Source organism: Ursus americanus, chromosome 33, assembly GCF_024610735.1.
Source record: "Ursus americanus isolate L20-20 chromosome 33, mUrsAme1.1.p, whole genome shotgun sequence".
Taxonomy (NCBI): domain Eukaryota; kingdom Metazoa; phylum Chordata; class Mammalia; order Carnivora; family Ursidae; genus Ursus; species Ursus americanus.
This window is the reverse complement of record NC_142159.1, coordinates 13,578,015-13,601,081: the sequence shown is the minus strand read 5'-3', so window position 1 is coordinate 13,601,081 and position 23,067 is coordinate 13,578,015. Positions and strand designations below refer to the sequence as shown.

Here is a 23,067-nt window from a genome sequence, read left to right as displayed (position 1 = left end):
TTCTCGTTAGTCATAGTCCCCTAATGGTCTATCCTAGTCCCCCTCTTCCATTCCCTCAGGGTTTGTGTCAACTTCCTTGGCTCGGTGGGCTTTCCTAGGGCAAGAGCTCCAAACTGGCAGAGCTGGGGCAGCGACGGTGCTCCTTGAACCTCTCCTGTCTGCTGAATGACAGGACAGAGAGATTCACTGCTCTGCTTCGAAGGGACATCTCCCGTCCCCCATATGCCCTAACTCCAGGCCACTCCTGTTTATCCTTTAAGTCATAGTTTGGGCATCACCTCCTCCAGGAAGCCTTCCCTATGACCACCTTCCCCCTCCCATAATGTATGTTACTGCAACTATCACGTTATTTGTAATTGTATTTTTATACATCTATGTCTTAATAAACATCCTAAGGTTAGGGGCTACTTTTATTTACTTCTATCTCCTCAGTGCCTAACACACAGTAGGTATTCAATAACCCATAAATAACCATATCTGTGTACAAAGTATTCATGGTTACATGTTAGCATCTAAGAAAACTCTATGAAAAAAAGGCTCTGGAACGGGGCCTTAAGGAATAAGCAGGCACCTGCCCAGTTGAAATGGAGGGAAGGGCATGCTGGGTGAAGGGGGCAGTGTGTAGAGAGGCCCTGCAGAGGGAAAACCTATCTTTAGGGACTAAGAAGTCCAGCGTGGCTACGGATGGTGGGACGGAGGGGCCAGTGAGGCTGGAGAGGTAGGGTAAGCCACTGGTCATGTTGTAAATGGACTTTTATGCCAACTGAAAAGGACATGAGGGCAGAGAGGAGCCATCCATTAAATAGGAGAGACACGATCCGAACTGCATTTTCGAGGGTACTCTGGGGTGCTGGAGGGGATGAGTACCCAAACTTCAGCTGCATTAGAATCTCCTGAAGGGCTCACCAAGCTACAGATTCTGGGTCCCACCCTGAGTTCCAGAAGGTCTGGGGCAGAGCCTGTGACTATGTCTTTCTCACAAGTTCCCAGGTAATGCTGGTCTGAGGACCACACTTTGACAGCCACTGATACGAAGGATGGGATGGAGAAGAATGGGTCACGAGCTTTCCAAACCGTCCAGCTGAGAGGTGTGGAGACAGAGCACGGGAGGTGCTCACATTTTCAGTCCGGGTACCGCTAACTTTTCAGGGTCTTGGTGGTGAGATTTCAGGCTTGGTAGTAAGCCAGTGTGGGAAAGGGAGGTTGTTTCTGGGGAGAAATCAGCCAGGTGGTCAGGATAGTCCCCACCTTCGACCTGGGAGGACCAGACCCACACTTGGTAATGACCTTCAGAATGCACAAGAATCAAGGTGTCCAGAGTTGTCATTTAATGCCCGACTATCACAACGCAGGAGGTTTACATGGTGTTCACCAAGGCAGGACCCGGGGCAAGAACCAGACCAGGGGGAAGTGACCTGTGGAGAGTCCCAGCACAGGGACCAGGTGCCCCTGGGCCTCATCACCCTCGAGACACACCTGCCATCTACCAGGCTTCTTCCCTCACCCAGGAGCCCGTGGGCTGGCTGGGCTTCTGGTCACCAAGGGTCCTCGTGGGAGAACAGAGTCCCAGGCTGAGGTGGGGACCCTGGGACACAATGATGAGAACCAGACAGCTGCTTGCAAACAACCCCAAAAGGCTTTCACTTCAAACACACTAAAGCCACGCGACGCTCGGAGGCGGGAACACCCAAACGCTTTTACTAGGAACGCAACACTGCAAAACTGAGGCTGAGAACGCTGGAGGACAGAAAGTCAAGTCAATCCCCTCCCAGAACCAGCTTTCTGAGCTTCGCCATCCCCCTCGTCCTCCCACAGCAACCCCAGTCCAACCACAGCATTGCTGCAGAGAAGGGACACCACACGGGGCTGGCAAATACTTTTCATGGGAAGGGACATGGGAGCACGTCCCTGGTTTTAAGAAATCTCTCTCAATCTCCAACTCTACGCACGCACAACGTAATGCTACTGAGTTCCCTGGAGCCGCCGAGCCTCTGGTGCCCCCGGGGACACAGGTGACTTGGGGCCGGGAAATGTCCTGGCGGAAATAATGTACCTCAGAAAGAAAAGTAGCTTTTCTTCCTCCCTAGTCCTAAAGTTTACATGGCCCCTAAAGGAAATACCATCCAAAAGGCATGCTTAAAGCACTTGATGGAACTCTTGAGAGGTTTCAAGCGTCACTGGCAAGAAAGAGGCATGAGCTTGTCAACCCCCCAGCCTGAGGCTTGGCCTGGGCTGTCCAGCCCCGGGACTAGGCAGGGTATGGAGGGGATAGCACAGAACAGGGGCAGCTGCTCAGGGTACAGGCCTTGGGCCCGAGGGGCAGCCCCTCTGTCCAACACTATGGCTCAGCGTTTGGGGAATGAGCTCGAATTCTGGCCCGACTTTACTGTTAAACTCATTCCCGGTGGGTCCTGCAGGCCTCTTCTCCTTTTTCTCTGATTTAATTCTAGGAGAAAACTCTAGACAAAGCCAAAGGCATGGAGGTCAAACGTCTCTGTCTTCAGAGATGGGACATGCCTCAGTGGCAGACGAGAGACCTCAGAACAGCAAGGCCATCTTGGCCCCACATGCCCCAACCAGATTCCATGCAACACTCCTGTCCCTTGCCCAAGGGCCAAGGCAGTCCCTTGACCCTGACATAGTGGGCGGCCAAACAGGCTTCTGATGAGACTCCCTGTGAGTATGTGGGGAGAGGAGACCAAAAGCATCTCTGTAAAGCATACAAAATTAGCCCTGTTTCCAGAGCTGGACATCTGTTCCTGAGAGGGCACAGTGAGGGGCCCGGGAAGTTGCAAAAATGACACGGGACACCATCCCCATCTGGGCATTAGCTCACACCAGACCCCACCCCCAAAGAAGTCCACCTCCCCAGCTCCAGACGCCAGCCTCCGGTGAGCTCAGGAGCCAGCCCATGAGGCCAACTTCATATTTAAAACCAACTTAATGCTACAAACTTAAAAAAAAAAAAAAGTGCTGCCCAGCTGAGCCCCTGAGGAAACCTAGCTCCCTGAGGGTGGGCGGTGGGCCTCTTAGACCACCATCCCTGGCGGCCTCTCTCCAGAGGGCACAGCCTTGGTTCATCCCCGAGCAGCCTCACCCCAGGTTGGGTGGGGAGGAGAGCTGACCCCCTCCCCCACAAAGTGGGCTTCAGAGACACTGTGGGATGGGCAAGCCTCTGGGGGTGGGGGCAGGGCAAGAGACCTTCTCAGGACCCTAAGCCTGAAGCGGTAACAAAAGCCTGTCTCCCCATCAGCTGCCAAGGTCTGGTCTGCAATGAAGACTACTCCCTGTCAGCCCTTTGGCATTCCAGTGACAAAAGGAGCCAAAATGCCACCAAATCCTGGTCACGGCTGTCCTGGGGTGGGGGAGGTCTATGTGAGAGCTTCGGGGAGAGCAGATCCTTAAAGAATGACTCCCTTCAATGAAGAAAAAAATCCTTCCAGGGAAGGGGAGGATACCAGCCGCTACCAGAGGGTGTGCTTTCTGGCAGTTTCTTGGCTGCCACTCCCTGCCAGGAGCTCACTGTAAGACAGCCCCTGGCCCAAGCAAGAGGCACAAATGGAGGAAAGGTGCCCTCAGCAGGCCTGTAGCGGCTTCCATGTTCCTGTCCATGTTTCCCGGGGGGCGGGGGGGGCTGTCAGTGCTGACTCCCTAGAGGGTCGTTTTCCGTGTTGTAAGGGGACGGAGAGGTAGGGGTTCCATGGGAAGTGGGTCTCCGTAACTGCAGCCTTGATGACGCCAGCTCTGGGATGGCTCCCTGCGACCCCCCTGGGACAGAGGAGACCAGGAACCCAAGGCTGGTGCCTCCGCGGGAGACCACGGGCAGGTGGAGCCCAAGGGCCTGCAGCCACCACTTACTAGAATTACGAGGCCTAAGTGCACGTAGCGTTCTAGCAGACCGGATGGCCCCCCCAGAGACCCAGCCCACTGCTGCAGGGAAATCGGGGACCTGGCCGGGGGCCCTGGAAGCCCTGGCCTGCCCCTGGACCGTGGACAGCACTGGGTCCATCTGAGAAGTCTTACTAGAAACTAGAACAATCTCCCTGCTAAAAACTCAGGGAAGACAAACAAACAAAACTCAACCTGAAATAAATACAAAGGCATTAAGTGCTTCTTGATAAACTCAGGGTCCTAATTCCTCCCAAAAGGCGGGGGCAGGGCCTTTCCCTGGACCTGTTTGCCTCACCTGTGGCCCTTCATGTGGGAGGTTAGAGGTCAGAAGCTGGGTGGGCCTCCCCGGGCCCAGCTTCCATGAGGACGGAGAGGACCCAACTCCTGATACACTCCTCACCCAAATCCTCTACGTACCTCCCCACTCTGGCCGAGACAGCTTCGGCTGGCCGGGGGGTAAGAAAGAGAAGAGGCCCCCCTACCCTGAGGGCAGCACCTTGTGTCCCACGTCCCTGCGCGGGCAGAGGTCCTGTCAGTCTGTGAGGAGGTAGAGCCAGGGGCAGGCTGCTGGGGGCAGGCAGGGCCACTCAATTAATCAGCAGGTCCCCGAGGTCGTAGGAGTCGAAGAGGTCACTGATGCCCTCACCCCCGTCCAAGCCCCACAGGTAGTCGTCCTGGTCCAGGGGCGGGGAGAAGCTGATCAGGGGAGAGCTGCACGGCAGGGACAGGAACTGGTCCTCAGTCTGCTGTAGAAGTGGGTGTGGCAGTTCCAGCATGCTGTCGGTGGCCTCCAGGGGGACCAGCGGCGGGGGCGGGGGCGGCTGCGGGATCTGCTGGGGAGTCAGCGCTGGCGCTGGAGACAAGCACACAGAGATCGTACCTGGACCTGGTGCCCGAAAGCCTCTGGTCAGCCCTCGGAGCCCAGGAAGAGCCCTCCCCCGTTCTCTAAACGAGTGCTGCTTCTCTCCTAACCTGCCCCACACCCAATCGCAGGGCCCACTCTCCCTCTCCCGGCACAGCTCTAGACACTGCCCTCATTCTCTCTCCTCTCGAAGGAGGTGGATCTCTTGCTCTCCAAGCCCTACCCACTTGGGGGGCCCGGCTGGCTCCGTTGGAAGAGCACACGACTCTTGATCTCGGGGTTGTAAGTTTGAGGCCCACGGTAGGTGTAGAGATTACTTAAAAATAAAAATCTTTAAAAAAGCCAAAAAACCCTCACACCCCTCACCGTCAAGGCTCTGGCCCCTGGAGCCACATCCTCTGTTTCCTGCATCACCAATCTCTCTCTCTCTCTCTGTCTCTCAGATCATTTCTATCATTACACAGACACATTCTAATGACTCCTGTCTTTAAAAAGCATCCTCCCGGACCTCATGACCCCCTCCAGTTCCCAGCCCAGTGTGCTGCTCCTTTTCATAGCAAAATTCATCAAGAATTGCCTGGGGTCGCCCTCTACTTTCCCACCACGATTCACTCTTCAACCTCCTCCAACCTGGGGTCTGTGTCCACCATGCCAGCCGACCAGTGACTTCCTATTGCTGGACCCAATGGTCGGTTCTCGGCCTCATCTTATTTGACCCTCCAGCAGAATCTGGCACCGTTATTCACACCTTCTGGAAACACCTTCTTCCCTTGGCTCCAGTACACTAGATTCTCCTGGGTTTCTTCTCACCTCCTTGGCTGCTTCTTCTCCATCTCCTTTGCTGGATCCTTCTCCTCTTCCTCACTTCTAAGCCCTCAAGGCCCTAGGGCTCCATCCTCAGACTCCTCTCTCTGGCTGCCCGTCTTCCCAGGTGACCAGAGCCACCCCTCGGCTTTAAATCCCTTAGACCTACCCCTCGCAGCGGACGCCTCTGGCTTGGACCTCACCCACGAGCTCTGGGCTCCAGCAACACCTCTGCGTGGATGTCTCGGCTCCCCCAGAACTTAGCACGTCAAAACCAAACTCCTGGTCTTCCCCCCTCAGTTAATAGACCACCACCCACGCAGCGGCCTAAGCCAAAAGGCCGGAGAATCACACAGAATCCTGCCATTTCCCCAGCACCCAGTCCGGCAGTGAGATCGGTCATTTCCACAGCCGGGTGATTTCTGCAAGCTGCCCATTTCTCTTCCATTCCGCTGCTGTGATCCTGGGCTAGCCCATCGTCTCTCACCGAGACCGCTGCTGGGGCCTCCCTACCGGTCACCTTGCCTTGACCCTCGAAGTCTGTGCTCTAGCTTCAAAATGGTTGGGAAGAAAAGCCGAGTTCCACCAGCGCTGGGAAGGCCCTGCCTGGTCTGGCGCCTGCCTGCCTTGCTGCTCCCTCGTCCCTCCTCCCGCCCACACCCTGCCTCTCTGGCTACACTGGCTCGGCTGTTTCGAGCACACCAAGTGCGTTTCTCCTTAGAGGTCGGAGGCTGACTTGCTACACCGGCACGACGAAGAAGGCACTGGAAATCCCCTCCAAATATTTCCCGGTGCCCAGAATCTGACTGTTTGAGTCATGCCTTAAACCCCAACCAAACATTCCTTGGAAAACACGGCCGTGCTGGTGTGTCGGCCTGAACAGCCTCTTCCTCACCGTGCATCTGTGGGCAAGTGACTGAATGCAGACGAGCCTCTGTTTGCGCACCTCTAACATGGGGACGATTGTCCCCACCTCGCAGGGGTGCGGAGAGGAGTCAAGGACAGGTGCAGGGAGAGAGCCCTTGTCGATAAGAAGCATGCCGGTTTGCCAAGGGCTTACCGTGGCCGGCCCTGCTCTCAAGGGGAGGCGCACTTCACCTCCTCAAGGGGCCCCGCAGGAGGCAACACTGGGACCCCTCTTTGCAGATGAGGAAACTGAGGCTCAAAGGAGCCAATGAAATGTACGTGAGGCAAAAAGTGGCGTGTTTCTCTAGCGGGTTGCTGAGGCCTGCAGGGGTTCTAGAGAAAGGCTTGGCTTGGGAGGAGGGGGAGGCCCCGGGCTCGGACCCCAGCCCCAGCCCGCACCAGCTGTAGGACCTGGAGCCTCAGTTTACTTGGAGGAAAAATAAGGCTCCACCTCCCTGACGTGCTGAACAGCAACGAGATAAGGCGCGTGGAAGCCTCTGCGGCGGGCGGACCTTGCTCCTCGCCTGCTTATCACGCTCTTGCTCACACGTCTGCGTCTCCGAACCACACGGCGCAGGCGCCCGGCTCGCGGAGGCTTTTTAAACAATCACATCCTCGCTGTCTCACTGCCCGTAACCCACCCGAAGTCGTGAGCGAGATTCAAGGGTCCCAGTTTCAGAGACGCAAGGACAGTGGCTCTGAGGGGCCGCAGTGACTGGCCTGCAGCCACCGAGGCACGGCTGGCGAGGTGTAGGCCCGACCCCACCCAGCGTGGCCTCCCGCGCGGGAGCAACATTTATGTTTACCTCAGAATGTCAGAGCCTGGCGACATGGCAGACACGACCCTTCTCCCAAGCCCTTCTGTGCCAGATGAGAGACACTGAGGCCCCAAAGGGTTCGGGACTTCCCCCTGGTGATGCCAGGGTCCCCAGACTGGGGGTGGCTTCTGGCTCTCAGACTTCAAAATGGCTCCGCTTCGGGCCAGAACATGGAGTGTGTGTGTGTGTGTGTGTGTGTGTGTGTGTACACGCTTTCCAGGAAATGTCCTTCTGTTCCCTTCACAAGGATGTCACTAAGAGACCACACGGCGGGGGTGGAGAAGGGCACCCATGGCACAGAGCTGGCTCCTGGGCTGGCCCCACCACCAAGCGCTCTGTCAGCCTCTACTCCTTCTGGGAGTACAACTGATCCGTAAAACCGAGGTGAAAACCTCACCCTGGCTTATGCGGGAGGGTCCCCCTCCTCTGCCCCAGGTCTCAGAGGACATCGGAAGTGACAGTGCTTCTAACTCGGAGAGCTGTGTGCATGTTGACGGTGGGGTGAGAAGGCAGATCGAAGCAGGAGGGAGAACAGGGTTGGGCACAGGTCTGGTGTGGGAGATAGGCACTGGGAGGGGCCTGGAGGACAGATGGCTGGCGCACGGAGAAGCCCGGCTCCCCTGACCAGACGGGGACACAGCAGAGATCACCAGAGAAGAGCTGGGGATCTGGGCTCTTGTCCAAGCTCTGCTTCCAACTTGCTGTGTGACCTTAGGAAAGTCACTCGCCCTCTCTGAACCTCAGCTTATTCATGTGTCAAATGAAGGGCTGAGTTAGATCAGGGCTCAGCAAACTTCTGTAAAGGACCGGATAGTATTTTAGGGTTTGCAAGATACTTACAGTCTCTGTCACACAGTCACTTTCCTCCTGCCCCCCAACTCTTTAAAAATATGAAAACCATTCTTAGCTCACGGGCCACTTAAAAACGGGCCAGATTTGGCCTGCAGGCAATAGTCTGGGGACCCTTGAGTTAAAGAAATGGAATCCAGCCCGTGTTCTGTGGACGCCCCACCAAGCCTCTTCCGTCAGACCAGTTTGAGCTCTGGTTTGTTTAAACACCAGAGTTCTACTTAAGAGAATTCTGCTGCTAAAGAAACAGAAAGTTGAACACTGGCCTCCATAGCCTCGAAGGATCTGTCAGTCTGACCTGATGTGTGAGCCCAGTAAAGGGCAAAAACCGTCCTGGGGGAAGGGCCTTCCCAGACACCCACTTCTACTCCTTTCAGATTCCTTCCCTGGGATCTCTCCTGCCTCTTTGCTCCCTGGGGACTGCCTCGTGCTACTTCCTGCCAGCCATGGCCAGCTTTAGCTTTGCGGTCCACCTCCTAGCCAGGGGGGAGCTGCTCCGGTCAGGAGCCCCTTCCTTGATCTGTTCCGAGCCTCATGGTGAGAGGACTGTGGAGACCGAGGGTCAAGACACAGTTCTGTCGCCTCCCAACTAGGAGACTTGGGCGCATCGCAGCACCTCTCTGCCTCAGTTTATTCATCTCTAAACTGGGAACAATAGCACCTACCTCAAGAATTGCTGTGAAGAGTAATGTGATCACATAGACACACCTAGTATATAGTCATGGTTTGAAAAAATCCTTGTTACAAAGAAGAGTGATAAAATAAAGATAAAATTAATTAATTAAAAAAAGAAACCTTAGTCCAGCCTGCCTTCCCAAAGCTGCAGTTCCTATTTACCACGGGCTTCCTGAGTGCCAGGAGCTGTGCTGTTAGGAGTCATCCTAAAAGTGTGGTTCTAGCAGGTTAGCAACGAGAAGAATCGCCAGCAGGTTCTGCCGAGCACCGTCCCAAGGGCTTTACCTATATGATTTCATTCAATCCTCACAACCTACAAAGTAGATACTATTATTACTGTGCCCAACTTACAGATGAGACTAAGGCCAAGAGAGGTCATGTGACTTGTCCAAGGTCACACAGCTGGTAACTGGAAACACAGGGATTTGAACCCAGGACCCTCCGCCCCAGAGCAGCGTCAGCCCCCCGACTGAGACAAGAACACACACACACACACACGCACGCACGCACGCACGCGCGCGCACTTTATGAAGTATAGAGCGCGAGCTGCCCTTCGCTGCCCAGCAAATGTTGCCATGGAAGAGGAACCTCTAAGGCTGTTTGCTCTCCCCACCTCCTGTCCCTCTGGACAGAGGGTCCTACCTGGGGATGCCGTGGGTTCTGTCATCCCAGGGTCAGTGCTGCTGCTGGGCTGGATGGAGTCAGGGCTGGGGCCCAGGGGGGAGGTGGGGGGGAGGGGCTCCCGGGCAGGGCTGTCCGGGTCCCTCACTTCCTCTGGGCACAGGTAGACTTCGATGGGTCCCTGTGTGCTTTTCAGATATATCTGCAGGTTCTCCTGGAGGAAGAGGAGAAGCCAGGTCACGGCTCTGGGCAGCTGGGCAGACTCATGGGCTGGGGTGAACGGGCGGACCCCCAGGGCTCCCATCCTCCGCGTGAGCAAGCTCAGCTCCTGAGCTGGGCCCCAACCGTGCCCCATCTGACCTGGGTTGGGCACCTGCTCCTTCTGCCTGTCTGGCCCCCAGGCTCCCTTCTCTGAGGGGGAATATCTTGATTTTCCTTCGGGAAACCACGCCTCTCCCACTCTCAAGTCATGTAATTTGGGGGGACGCCACCTTTCCCAACTTTGGTGGGTGAGCTTGGCGTGCAGGCTGGGAAAGTCACAATGACCGTGACTAGTTCAGGGAAGCACACGACTCAGCTCAGTTCCCTAGCATCAGACCCAGGACGTGTGCCGGACTTGGAAATGGAAGCTCCCTTCTCCCTGGGGTCTCGGGGCTGGGATCACAAAAGCTACCTTTGCCCCTGGAAGAGGGGAGGCCACCTGGGAATGGAAACAGCACAGAGAATGGCAGAGAAAGACAGAGAGCACGGGGCGAAGCGAAAGTCATAGTTAGAATTCCTGCATCTAGCCTTGCCTGTAATTTCCAAATCTTCTCTCTGGACCTGTCACTTGGTTCCCCACAGTCCCCTCCACCCCTCACCCCTGACTTAAGCCATCTGGACTTGGCTTTCTGTTACTTATAACCAAGAGTCCTGATACTTGGCCTTCCTACCGGTGCTTCCTCCCTGCCACCATCAACTACACACATGCCATTCCAGCACACACTCCAGTCTCCTCCCTGGTGCCCCTGCAGGGCCCTCTCTCTACCTCTATTCCCCCTGACAAAAATCCTGTTCATTCTTTAGCAACTCATACCTATAGCCAGCTATGGGCTCTTCCTCCCACTGTCCTTTGTCTGGGCCCTCTGGGCACCTTAAGTCTATAAATGGCCAGGTGACTGCTTGCTTGGGTCTTTTTCTCACTAGGTCCTGAACTCCTTCAAGGCAGGGGTGGGGCCCCATGTATCTTAATGTCCTTCCATTAAAAGAATTATTTCCTGAGCACTTATGATGTGCCCAGCTCTGGGCTGGGGGTACCACAGGCGTGCAACACGCTTTTGTGGCACTTACCCTCTAACAGGTGAAGCACAACCTAATCACATAATCACCAACATCTCCCAGCGAATGGACGTTGAGTGCAGTAGAAAAGCACAGGCAGGGACGCCTGGGTGGCTCAGTCGGTTGGGTGTCTGCCTTTGGCTTGGGTCATGATCTCAGGGTCCTGGGATTGAGCCCACATCGGGCTCCCTGCTCAGCGGAGAACCTGATTCTCCCTCTCCCTCTGAACCTCCCCCTGCTTGTGCGCTCACTCACTCTCTGTCAAATAAATAAATAAAATCTTCAAAAAAAAGAAAAGAAAAGCAAAGCATAGGTAGTTATGAAATCTGGGGGAGGGGGGTAATCAGGGAAGGTTTCCTTGAGGAAGTGACGTTTGAGTTGAGACCTGTAGGACAATTAGCAGTAAACCAGGCAGAAAAAGGGACGAGTGTTTCAGCTGGAGAGAGAGGCATCAGAAGGTCTTATACTGGGCACGAGCTTAGTGTGGTGGGGACACTGCAGAGATGTCAGTGTGGCTCCAACAAAGGCATGAGAGAAGAGGCTAGTGAGGTCAGAGCACAGAGGGGCTCATAAGGAAGGAGTAAGAATTTGGGTCTTATCCTAGGCGCTCATGGTTAGCAGGAAAGGATTATGGTGGGCACTAATCCCACGGTGTGTGGGCACAGGAATGCAGGGGCAGGTGGGTGCAGAAAGGTGCCAAAAGCAGAGATTTTCTTGGGCCGGTAGCTGACATCTGTTGTCCTTTCCGGCTCCCGCCATCGCTGCCCCAGCTTGGAGACCACCCATCTTGCTATGGGCACCAGAATGGATCAGGGAAGCTTGGGGCCAGGCCGTGCCAGGGACAGAGCCTACAGAGCAGCCTGGGACCCTCCTTAACCTGCTCTCCACCGAATGGTCCCCCTCTCACCTCACTCCTGTCGGGCACCTCCAGTCTTGTCTGGGGAGGGGCCTTGACCGCGATCACCGTCTGCTCCTTAAAGTTGCCAACGGCACGGATGTCCTGGTAAGTCACGTAGGCCAGTGTAGGGACAGGAGAGTCAAGGGAAGTAACGGTCAAAATTCAAACCCCTAGAGGCGCTTGGGTAGCGCAGTCGTTAAGCGTCTGCCTTCGGCTCAGGGCGTGATCCCGGTGTACCGGGATCGAGCCCCACATCGGGCTCCTCCGCTGGGAGCCTGCTTCTTCCTCTCCCACTCCCCCTGCTTGTGTTCCCTCTCTCGCTGGCTATCTCTCTGTCAAATAAATAAATAAAATCTTAAAAAAAAAAAAAAATTCAAACCCCTAGCCTGCCAGGCTAAGCCTCTGAACATCTCTTTTTCACTCCTTACACAGCTTAGAAATAACCAAAAATGATCAACTGTTCTTTTAATATCATGTTACCTTGGATCCTTTAGAAAACAGATGGGAGTATAAATCCTTTTTTTATTCAATTTTTTAAAAATGCTGCCTCACGTCAATTTTTTAGACTTTATCTTGGGCGCCTGGGTGGCTCGGTTGCTTGAGTGTCTGACTTCAGCTCAGGTCATGATCTTGGAGTCCTGGGATTGAGCCCCATGTGCGCCAGGCTCCATGCTCAGCGGGAAGTCTGTTTTTCCCTCTGCTGCTCCCCCTGCTTGTGCTGTCTCTCTCTTTCAAATAAATAAAGAAAATCTTTTAAAAAAAGGGGGGGGGAAGCGCCTGGGTGGCTCAGTTGTTACGCGTCTGACTTTGGCTCAGGTCGTGATCCCAGGGTCCTGGGATCGAGCCCCGCGTCGGGCTCCCTGCTCAGCGGGAAGCCTGCTTCTCCCACTCCTGCTCCCCCTGCTTGTGTTCCCTCTCTCGCTGTCTCCCTCTGTCAAATAAATAAAATCTTAAAAAATAAAAATAAAAAAACTTTACCTCGCAGACTAGATCATTATCTCTGAGCAGATAGTAAGACTTGTCTTATTTCTTTATATTTCTCCCGATGCCCGGCATCCTTCCAAAAATACAAGATGAGATCCAAAAACCAATGAGACGGTTGAACCATTTGGGGAAAATGTATGAAAAGCCTTAGCAAAGTCCATGTTTATAATTTCAATCCTAAGAATCTAAGGAAATAAGTAAATAATACAGGAAAATGTTCTCTATACAAAGATAGTCATCACAATCCTGCTTTATAAAAGCAGAAATCTCGAATCAGTCTAGATGCTGATTCTAGGCCTTCTCAACAAACCAGAATGTAGTCTGAGCAGGACAGCCTCAAATCATTCTAGATACGAGGTTAAATCACATGAGGTTGCTGTTTCTGAAAAGCATGGTCCAACAGCAGCAATTCCCTGTGGATCGAGCAAATAGGGAGGATTCGTAGCAACATTAAAAACTGTCTATGGTAGGGGCGCCTGGGTGGCTCAGTCGTTAAGCGTCTGCCTTCGGCTCAGGTCATGATCTCAGGGTCCTGGGATCGAGCCCTGCGTCAGGCTCCCTGCTCTGTGGGGAGTCTGCTTCTGCCTCTGCCTCTGCCTCTGCTGCTCCCCCTGCTTGTGCTCTCTCTCACTCTCTCTCCCACTCTCTGTCAAATAAATAAATTGAACCTTAAAAAAACATAACAAAACCTGCCTATGGGGATAGACTAAGTGGAGGAAGGCAGGATATGAGCTGTCGTGTTGAGCGGACCCACACTATGTTTAATAACATGTACCCTGTGCACAGGTGAGAAACAATGGCTATGTTAGGGTGGCAACTACTTCTTTCTTTTCTCCATTTTCCAGATTTAAAGAAATGCACTTGCTTTTCTAACGAGAGTACCTTCGATAGACTTGTGAGGAAAAGCCACCGAGGAAGGCAGAAACAGACATGCCGGGCCCCGACGGTGAACTCCCGCTGCGGGGCGATGGGGCACGAACCCAGGATGGATGTGCGCAGGCGACAGGGCCCTGTCCGCTTCCCCCCACCAGGCAGGATATCTCTTGTTGGCCTTGTCCTCAGTCAGGTGCTTGAAGGTCAGAGAGCAGCTCTGGATGAGCTGGTCCAAGGCCTGCTCCGTGCTCATCAGCTCCTTCAGCTCCTGCCCCAGCTGCTGCTGCTTCCCAGGCCGGGTGGGGTCTTCAAACATTCCCCTGCCTCTGGGAACAGAGCAGTCCCCCAGTATGAGCCTCAGTCCACATCCAGGGGCCCCAACCCCAGGGCTGCCGTGCAGACCCACACAGACGGTGCGAAACCCCAGAATGCGGCCACTGGCGTGGTCTACCACGCTGCCCCCTGGGCTGTGCCGATCAGTGGTCCTGTCTAGCTCCCAGGGAGCTGTCAGGAATGGAGACTGAAGTTCGGGGCTTGGGCTAGGGAAAAGAAACAAGTCAAGCCTGACCCCACTTTTGAGGGGCTCTCAACACGGCCCACCCTCCACCGCAGCCTCCCCCACATGCCTTGCCTGGGTTCTCTGCAGGTCTGCTCTGGTCTTCGTAGGAGGAAAGGAGCCCAGAGGACTCAGATCTTAGAGCTGGAAGGACTGTGGGTTGCTACAGCCCAGCTCCCAGTGGACTTCTTTAAGCTAGAAGAGGGGAATCTTGGGATCCCCAATGCAAGAGATTGGGGTCCTCTTCGGCCTCCGCAGGTCTCAGCTCCAGCCCCGACACACACCCGCTGGATGTCGCGTCCCCCCCCACCTTCACCCACCGCACGTGCACCCCCCTCCGAGTGCCGTCGGCCGCAGCGCAGGCACTCACACCCACTGGATGTTGTTCTTGGCCTTCTTACGGATGAGCTGGATACCCTCCAGCACGTTGGTGATGTCATAGATGCGGCGTTTCTGCACGTCCAGCACCTCGGCGGCCCAGTTCAGGTCCAGGACCCCATCCTTGGATTCGCTCAAGAGGTAAATGAATTTCTTGGTGAGCAGCCCCAGCGACGTGTCGTACCGAGTCTTCTCTCCGGGGGACTTGGGGGCTAAGGGGGAAAGGGGCCCAGTCACCACGCAGGGAGAGCCCGCCTGGGGAGCCCCATCCACGGATCAGGACCTGCGAAGCGCCACCCTTCCCATGAACACAGGAGCAACCACTTTCCGGGTTACAGAGCAGTGTGAGGAGAAGGTCGTTCGCCACCACTGTCCAGGCAGGGAACCTGATACCTGGAGAGGGAAGGTGACTTGTTTAAGGTCTCACGGTCAGGAGCGGGGGCAGGACTGGAAACCAAGCGTCCGAACTCCTGGTTCAGAGCGCCTTTGCACCATTGCTTCGGGCAGCCGCAGTAACACCACCAGCACCAATGACAAACACTGTGTGTAGGCCACTGTTCGAAGCGCTTTCCGTACACAGCAAGTTCAATCCTTACAACCCCCTGTAAGGCTGCTGTACATCCGTCCCATTTTATGGATGAGGATACTGAGAAACAGGTAAAGTAACTCGCTCAGCTCCCTCAGCTCAAAGGGACAAAGCTGGGATTTAACTCCAGGCAGCCTGGCTCCGGAGTCTTCTTAACCATTACCCTCTCCTGCCAGCTATCTCAAGAATCTGGAATTAGGGTAAGGAGAGAAAGAGGACGATGGGCTGGGATTCGAGCACATTTTTCGACTTGCTTTTTCTTTCCACGTGTAGCCTAATGATTATCTGAAACGAATCAGTCCTACAATGTCCAACGGGGCAGGTTCATGAATAAAAATCCTTTCTTAATGAGGTTGATGTCACAAGACCACATCCTAGCTACGGCATCGTGAACCGCAAGAGGACTTTGGCAATCGAGTGACTTGCAAGTCATATGGCAAGCCAGCGGCCAAAGGAGTTCTGGAAACTGGGTTTTGGAGAGCCTCAGACTCCTCTGGAAGGGGACTTTAGGACCCCTTCACTTACGGATGGAAGGCACGTGGCACACAGTTTTGGTCAGGTTTTGCCCCCTCGGCAGATCCGACTAAATGATTAGCGCACTTAGTATCTCTCAGTAGAACGTTCCAGGCAGCCTCTACCCGCCAACGGGAGGGCCAGCTTTCTGGCTTCGTTTTACAGATGAGACGGCTATGACCAAAGCCCTGTCCAGACCCCCAGATTCCTGACCCTCATGCTTCCCACCCGGGGACAGACCTCCTTCATGAGGTCTCTGACCCCCCAAATTATTGGTCTTCCCTAACATAAGTTACTAAGACTCCGGCTGGAATCAGGATATTGATTGAGGGGCGCCTGGGTTGCTCAGTCGTTAAGCATCTGCCTTTGGCTCAGGGCGTGATCCTGGCGTTAGGGGATCGAGCCCCGCATCAGGCTCCTCCGCTGGGAGCCTGCTTCTTCCTCTCCCACTCCCCCTGCTTGTGTTCCCTCTCTCGCTGGGTGTCTCTCTCTCTCTCAAATGAATAAACAAAATTAAAAAAAAAAAGATATTGATTGAACATATCAAGAGGCAGGAGTAGAAATTCCCTGCAGCTTAGCTTTCGAAGGACACCACCCGGGCGGCCTCTGGATCTTAAGCTCTGAGGCACGGGGCTAGAACAATCCAAGCTTCCCCGCCCTTGGCATCGCTCATTCAGCTCTCTGCCTGTGGGGCAAAGACCCTGGCTAGCCCCGCTCCTCTTGGAGCTGGATTCTCTCTTTTAGAAAAGGTCAGACTGACTAAATACAACAACCTTTTTAAAGAAAGAGTAAGCTCACGTTCCGGTCACGAGAGTGGTGTGTGTGGGGAAGATGCGGTGCCAGCTTGGGTTTGGGTCCTGACGCCCAGCCCCCCCACCAGCCGTGTGACCTTGGGCAAGTCACTCAAGCCCTGAGTCTCAAACTGCCTCGTCAGCGAAAGGGGGGGAGTGCTAACGACGGCAGGGTCCCATGAGAGAGCACAGAGGAAACTGCCTTGTAACCCGGGAAGCGTGCCACACATGTCACTCCTGCTGACGTGGGTAGGGCTGCTGCCCTCTGCCCCTGCCCCCCCGCACCCCCGTCCTGAGCCTGCCCTTAGATGCCCCATCAGCACGGCTTACTTCTGGGGCTGGGGAGGCCGTCCACTCTAACGCACTTCCCCTTGGGAGTCCGGAATTCAGGGACTGCGGGCCTCCCGATCCCCTCCAGGTCCAGCTTCCTTTTGGCCTTGGAGAGAGGAGAGAGAGGCAGAGTTTGAGAATCGTTCCTCCTTCAGTCTTTCCCCGAGTCGGGATCAAAGCACGGAGGCCACAGGCAGCTGCTTTCTGTGCCTCAGTTTACCACCAGTCCCGGAGAAACATCACTGCGCTTGGTGAGGAAACAGCAGTGAGTTGACAAGTGAGCTTTCAGGGGAAAGGGAGTCGTTTTCTGAGGACCACAGGACACTTATCCTGAGGTGCAGGTACCTGGGGACGACCGAAGCCAGTCTGGCCAAGAGCTCAGGGTTCCTTAATACCGGGCCCCAAGGTCACTTCTACATCCGCCACCCCCCAACCCCCACGCAGAGAATGATGCAGGGAGGAAGGAGTGGGTAGGACCTAAACCACATCAGGCTGGGGGGAGCCTCCCGCCCCACAAGTGTAAGAGCAGCTGGCCCGGCCTGCCCCGGTGCCCATCACAGCCCCACAGCTGGCCCTTATCAGGGTGGGGCTGGGCACCCGCCCAGGCCCAGGGGACTTCCTGGCTCCGTGCCACACCCCAGGGAGGTGCCCGCGTCGGGAAGCAGAGCAAACATTCCCCACCCCCATGTTTGGGCTCCAGCTCAAGGGCCCCAGGGCCTCCTGAATAGACTCCATTTGCCATTCTTTCTTTGCTGAGAGGGGCAGACAATGAATCCTTCCCCTGCATCTCAAGGACAAACAGCTGAGGTCCCCCTGCTCCCCCTGCCTGTTCCCGCCAAGCTTGGGAAACACCTGCTGGGGAAATCAAACCACAGACCCATCTGCTCTTCTCCACCCCACTGCCACCAGGCCCCAGTTAGGCCCAGAAGCTGCACTGGCCCGGAAGGGGCCTCTCTCCTGTTAGGGCTGGGCAGGGGCAGGGCTAGGGTACTGGGGCACTGGGGCATAGGTCAGAGGCCTGGCCTTGACTCTCCCAGCTCTTTCGGGGACTCAGTGTGCATGTGTCTGACTAGGGAAGTGCTCTACATCTAGGAGCCTCAGTTTCCTCCTCCGTAAAATGGGGCAGAAAACACCTGCCTTGAGGGACCATTTTGAGGAATCAAGGAGATAACTCCTGCAAAGTGCTCAGCCTGGGGCTCAGCACACGGTAGGTGTTCAGAAAATGCAGAGTCCCTTCTCTGAAATCCAGGCTTGGCCTCTTCCTTGACACACCCTTCAGGGAGCCACTGAGCACATTTCCTTTCTCTCCCTCTCCCCTAATCACCCAGACACCCCTAAGCTGGTTGGGACAGAGAGGCCTATTTTAACCTTTGACAGTGAGGTCATGCTAGGCAGGGCTGAGACTTCTAACTGCTGCTGAGCACAGCTGGGCTGACAGGTGTGGGAAGTGGTGACAGCTCTTCCGGCTATCAGCTCCCCTCCCCACTCCTGCCTCCTCCAGGAAGTCCTCCTGGACTGATTCCGGGAGACCCGCTCCTTGGTTTGAGGAGCCTGGATATGATGCTTCTCTCTCCCACCCCTATCCAGACCTGGACATGATCCAAACACTTCCCTGCTCATTCCTCTCTGGAACATTCTTTTTCTAACCTCTCAGCTGGTGAGATCCTAGATTCTAGAGAATGTGACCTATCTTGTCTCTAGATAAAGGCCCAGTCATTCACTGAGAACTTCCACGTGCCCTGGGCCGAGCCCCAACATTCATCACCTCACCGAGTCTCCCTAGCACCACCAAGCCCCATTTAACAGTTGGAGTAACTGGGACTAGGTGAGCTTCAATGTCTTTATCAATCCTGATCGAAGTTGTCCAGCCCAGGACCCTTCATCCACCCCCCAGGAAGGAATGCCAAAAGCAGGGAGAGGAACAGAAGTCAAGCTGAGTTCTACCCGAGGCAGAGGTGGGGCAGCCCAGAGTCTCCCCAGCCCCATCCACTTCCCCCAGCCGACAGGAGCCAGGCCCTGCTGAGTTCACAGAACACGAGGAAGAAACTCACTACCTGCAGAGCGGGGAGAAGGAAGGACCTTGACAGAGTATCTGCACTGGGCCTATCACGTGCTCCTCAGTCCTGCACTACCAGTATTGGCAATCTCTCTCGACAGAAGAGAAATGGAGACTCAGAGAGGGTAAGCCATGAGCCCAAGGTCACACAGACAAAGGGCAGAGCCAGAGTTTGAACTCAGGATTGTCTGACTCCGAAGCCATGTACCAGGCCGTCTCAGCTCTTTCGCACACATTCCCCCAGATTTTGCTAGAACTTCAGCCAAGGCCTGGCTGTGCCCACCCGCCCCAGTTACTTTATATACACATACCAGTTCCCTCCCTTCCCTTACTCTCCCTCCCTTTACCCTGTACTTCAAGGGTCCCCAAGCAGCAAAATGTCCCTCATCCAAGGACATCTCCCTGACACCTTGGGGCACAGCCCATGGATGGGCCTGAGCCTACAGAACAGAAGTGGCAGAGGACAAGCCCAGAAAGATGAGGGCCAAGGAGAACCTGAGCGAAGGCTTTGGAGTCAGACCCCTCTGGGTTCCCATCTAGCCCTCCGCCTTCCTAGCTGGGTGAGCTCAGAGGGTCAGCTGACCTCTGGACCCCACCTGTAAAATGGGGATGGTCTGCTCCACCTGGGCCGGGGACTCGGCGACAGTGCAGCAAAGCGCTTTGCTCACACACAGAAGCTGCTATCACTAAGGCTCCAGGGGCGAAGCAAGGGGAAAGTTCAGAGCTAGGCTGAAGAGACGGGGCTGTGCCAAGAGCAAAGGCCAGTCTGGCTCTAACCTGGACCCTCTTAGGAGGCAGCCCCTAAAGGCCTGCTTAGGATTCAAGCTCCCCTTGCCAACCCCAAGGGAGAAGAGTGAAGCTCCTTCCTCAGGCAGCCCCAGAAGTGAGAGGGTCGGAGACGACCAGACACAACCCCACTCTGGGCGGCAAGGTGACAAAGGTGGGGCTCGAAGGAGGGCAAGGTCACACAGGGGATGGAGCCGGGTTTCTCCCAAGTCCCATGTCCTAATTTAGACGATGGGGGGAGGGGGGTAGGAGTAAGTGTCCCAGATCCCAGTTCTACCACTCCGTAGCCTGCTTTTCCACATCTCACCCACCCTGGATGGTGGTTCTTTAAAATGTTACTTTGCTTTCATGGTTCTCAGGGGGACTTCGGAAAACAGAGACGAAAGGAAGGAGAACTGTGCAGAATCCCACCCTCTTCACAGAGTCCTGTGGGAATGAGACAGAATCTCGTGCTGTACCTGGCTGGACGAGGGACTCCATAGAGGAACATCCCATGCCTTCCCCAGAGGGTGCTGGAAAGAGCCCCAGACAGGGAGTGAGGAGACCAGGGCTCAGGCCTTCATTCTGCCATTGAACTTGGTTGCCATCCCCGAGGTCCCTTTAAACAGCAGCTCCCCAACAAATCCTACTCACCCTGCACTTTGCAGCCTGGCCACAAACCAAGCAGCCACACCCAGGGTTGGGTTTGGAACTGTTCCAGGTCACACCCTGGTAAAATGAGTAAGCAGGGGGCCAGGCCTGCCCATGAGGCTGGGGGCCATGGGGCATCTGATGGGTGAGGGGGCCCTGGCAGGACTTTAGGGTAGTCTGATGCAAGGAGACTCTCCCACTTCTTGGCTTGTGACTTGGACAAGTGACTTCACGTCTCTGCTCAGTCTCCTCATCTGTAAGATGCCTCATCCCAGGCATCTTGGCCAAGATAAGGAACGTGAAGAGTTCCAAGCAGTGCCTGGCACACGAGAAGCGTTCAGTAAAAGAGAACTATTCTTGCTGTGATCACTGAGCCCCTCTGGGAGGGAGCTACAGACAGATGCACTCGGGCTCCTCTGGGAGGGAAGCAGTTCAAAACCACAGCTGTTACTGAAACGCAGCCACTGAAACCCCGCCTGGGCGCCTGAAAGCAGCTGGCCAGAGGAGAATGCACCCGCCACCGAGCCTTTCCCCCCGCCCCCCCCCCCCGGGGCACCCAGCTCCTCGGTCAGGCAGTGCAGGTCAGGCAGTGCTGCGTAAAGTCAAGGCTGCAGGGAAGAGACCACATACATCTCCCTGTATGACCTTGGACAGATCACATCCTCACTGTGTGCCTCAGTTTCTCCCTGGAGCTACTCATGCCTCCTACTTTCCGGGGTACAAAACTGTGTTAGGTTGTAAAATGCTAAACATAAGATAGGTACCCAGCCTCAGTTATCTTTGGCTGCTTGACCTGTGAAATGGGAATAGCCCCCCTGCCTCCTTCCTCCTCGTTGGAAATCATGTGCAGGAAGGGGCTCTGGAAAGTTTAAAGCCTTGAGCATGGGCAAAGCATGATTCCTGTAGCAGGGACTTGTGCCTGCTGCAACTAGGGAAGGCTGGGGGTCTACGCCTGTCCACTGACAAAAGTCTGACCAGAAGCCTCTACAGCACTGAGGGCTGGACTTATCTCTCTGTACCCGAACTTACTCACCACTCACAACGAAGCAAACTATAGCACTCCCATCTCCCCTCCCTGGAGCCTCTTTCCAAAACCCAGGACCAGGAGCTGGAAATGACCTGAGATGAGTTAGCCCAAGTCCCCATGGACACATGCATTTTCAAGAAAAGGAAATGAAAGCCCAGACCGAGGCCGAGACTTGTCCAGGGACACACTGAATTAGTGGCAGTCAGGACCAGAAACCAAGCTCCCCATCCACCACCCAATTCCCCCGGGGCTTTTCCCACCCCACCCTGAGGTTGTTTCCATTCTCAAGGGCTCCAGGAATTCCACTCCCACAAAACACACCCTGTACCTAGTGCCACCACACTTTGGGCCCTCCCTGGTAATGGCCTGGGGGCTTGAGAAAGGAAAAGTCCATCTGAATAGGAAACCCAGGGGGCTGCCCCCAATTTGCACCTGCTACTGGCTGTCTGAGAGGGAAGACTGGGCCTGGGAGAGACATAGGGCAGATAATTGGGAAAGAGTTGGCTGTACAGGAAATTTAAGAGTCTGTCCAAGCCAGACGACCTGAGAGACACCCTACCCCTGACCCCGTGTTAAAGTCCCCACCATAAGCCCAGACCAAGCCCTATACCGGGACCACAGCAGATGCCCAGTACCGGTCTCTGGACCAAACAATGAAGGAAAGAATGAAGGAACGGTGGCAATGTCGGCTCCGTGGACTTCCCCAAGGTCACACGGTGCACTGGGGGTAGTGGGTTGGGTCTCCGCACTCCCAATCCAGTGCTCGTTCCGCTCCACTCCAATGGATGAGGTTATTTCATCCCAAGTCCGAAAAACGAAGGGCTCTTCTACTCAGATATGCAGGGCAATGGGGTGTTCTGGAAGCTGAAAGCTCTCTTTTCCCTCCCCAACTCGACCTGCTTCGTTCAAACTGGGTCCCAGGCGCCCCTCCCTCCTTTCCCACACCCGCGAAAGCACAGGGAGAAGCGGTGGGCGGCGGTGGGGAGGTCCCCAGCATTACCGGCAGCCGGCCAGCCGGCACGCATCGCACAGCTTGGCCCTCCGGTCCGTGGGGGGTGGCGTCGAGGCAGGTGCCGGGCGCCGCAGTGGGAGGCACAGTCTGCGGGTACAGCGAGGTGTAGTAGGTGGTGGTGGCCGGGCAGAGCTGGGGGCTGCTGAGGCCGGGTGGCCACAGCTCGGTAGGGCTCATCGCGGGCAGTCCCTTCGAGGGCGGCCCGGAGGCTGGAGCCAGGGCCCGGGGCCCTCGCAGCATGGCGAGCGCAGCGCCCCCTCCCCAACCGGGCCTGGCGCGCCCGCGGGCACCTGCGGGCTCCGGAGCCCGCGGAGGCTCACACGGCCAGAGGCATGGCGCGGAGGCCGGGGGAAGCCGCCAATGGACGCCTGCTGGGCAAGGCCGGACCCTCCCCTCCTGGCCCGCCGCCGAGCCGAGAAGCGCTTGGAGATCCCCGCTTGGAGATCGCCCCGCGGCGGCGGCGGCACGGCCAGGGGCTGTCCCGTCCCGAGGACGGCGGCGACCCGGGACGCCCCCGCGCCCCCGAAAGGCCTTGGCGCTTAGGGTCTGGCTGGCTCCCGGCAGGGGTCTCTGGGGTCGCCGGGGGCTCGGAGGAGACGCGATGCGCTCAGACGGGGAAGGGGGGCCGATTGCACCGACTCCCTCTCGCCTGGCTTTCTGGTCCCCAAGTCTTTCTCTGCCTCTTTTTTCCTTCTTCTTTTTTTTTTTTTTTTTTTTTTTTTTTTTTAGCGCCAAACTGCGTGCCGCGAAATTCGGATCTCCCGCGGAAAATGCCGCGCTTTGGTTGGCCGCCGCTATAGGCACAGGCTCCACCCCCCGGAAAGGACAGGTCCCCAAGGCTGCGATTGCAACACGAGCTTTGCAGCTTAAAGGGGCCGCCACACCTCCTGTCGCCGGGCACCCG

General features: G+C 55.8%; 1 protein-coding gene across 1 annotated transcript; it reads right to left on the bottom strand.

Moving 5' to 3' along the window:
• Window positions 1–1,305: 1,305 nt before the first annotated feature.
• On the bottom strand, window positions 1,306–22,854 carry E2F2 (E2F transcription factor 2). Its single transcript, XM_045782525.2, has 7 exons — window positions 22,152–22,854; window positions 16,653–16,758; window positions 14,425–14,644; window positions 13,666–13,824; window positions 11,651–11,765; window positions 9,448–9,640; window positions 1,306–4,744 (listed from the first exon to the last, which is right to left on the bottom strand). Exons 1-7 carry the CDS (start codon window positions 22,401–22,403, stop codon window positions 4,479–4,481), a joined length of 1,311 nt encoding a protein of 436 aa, XP_045638481.2. The 5' UTR covers window positions 22,404–22,854; the 3' UTR covers window positions 1,306–4,478.
• Window positions 22,855–23,067: the final 213 nt, after the last annotated feature.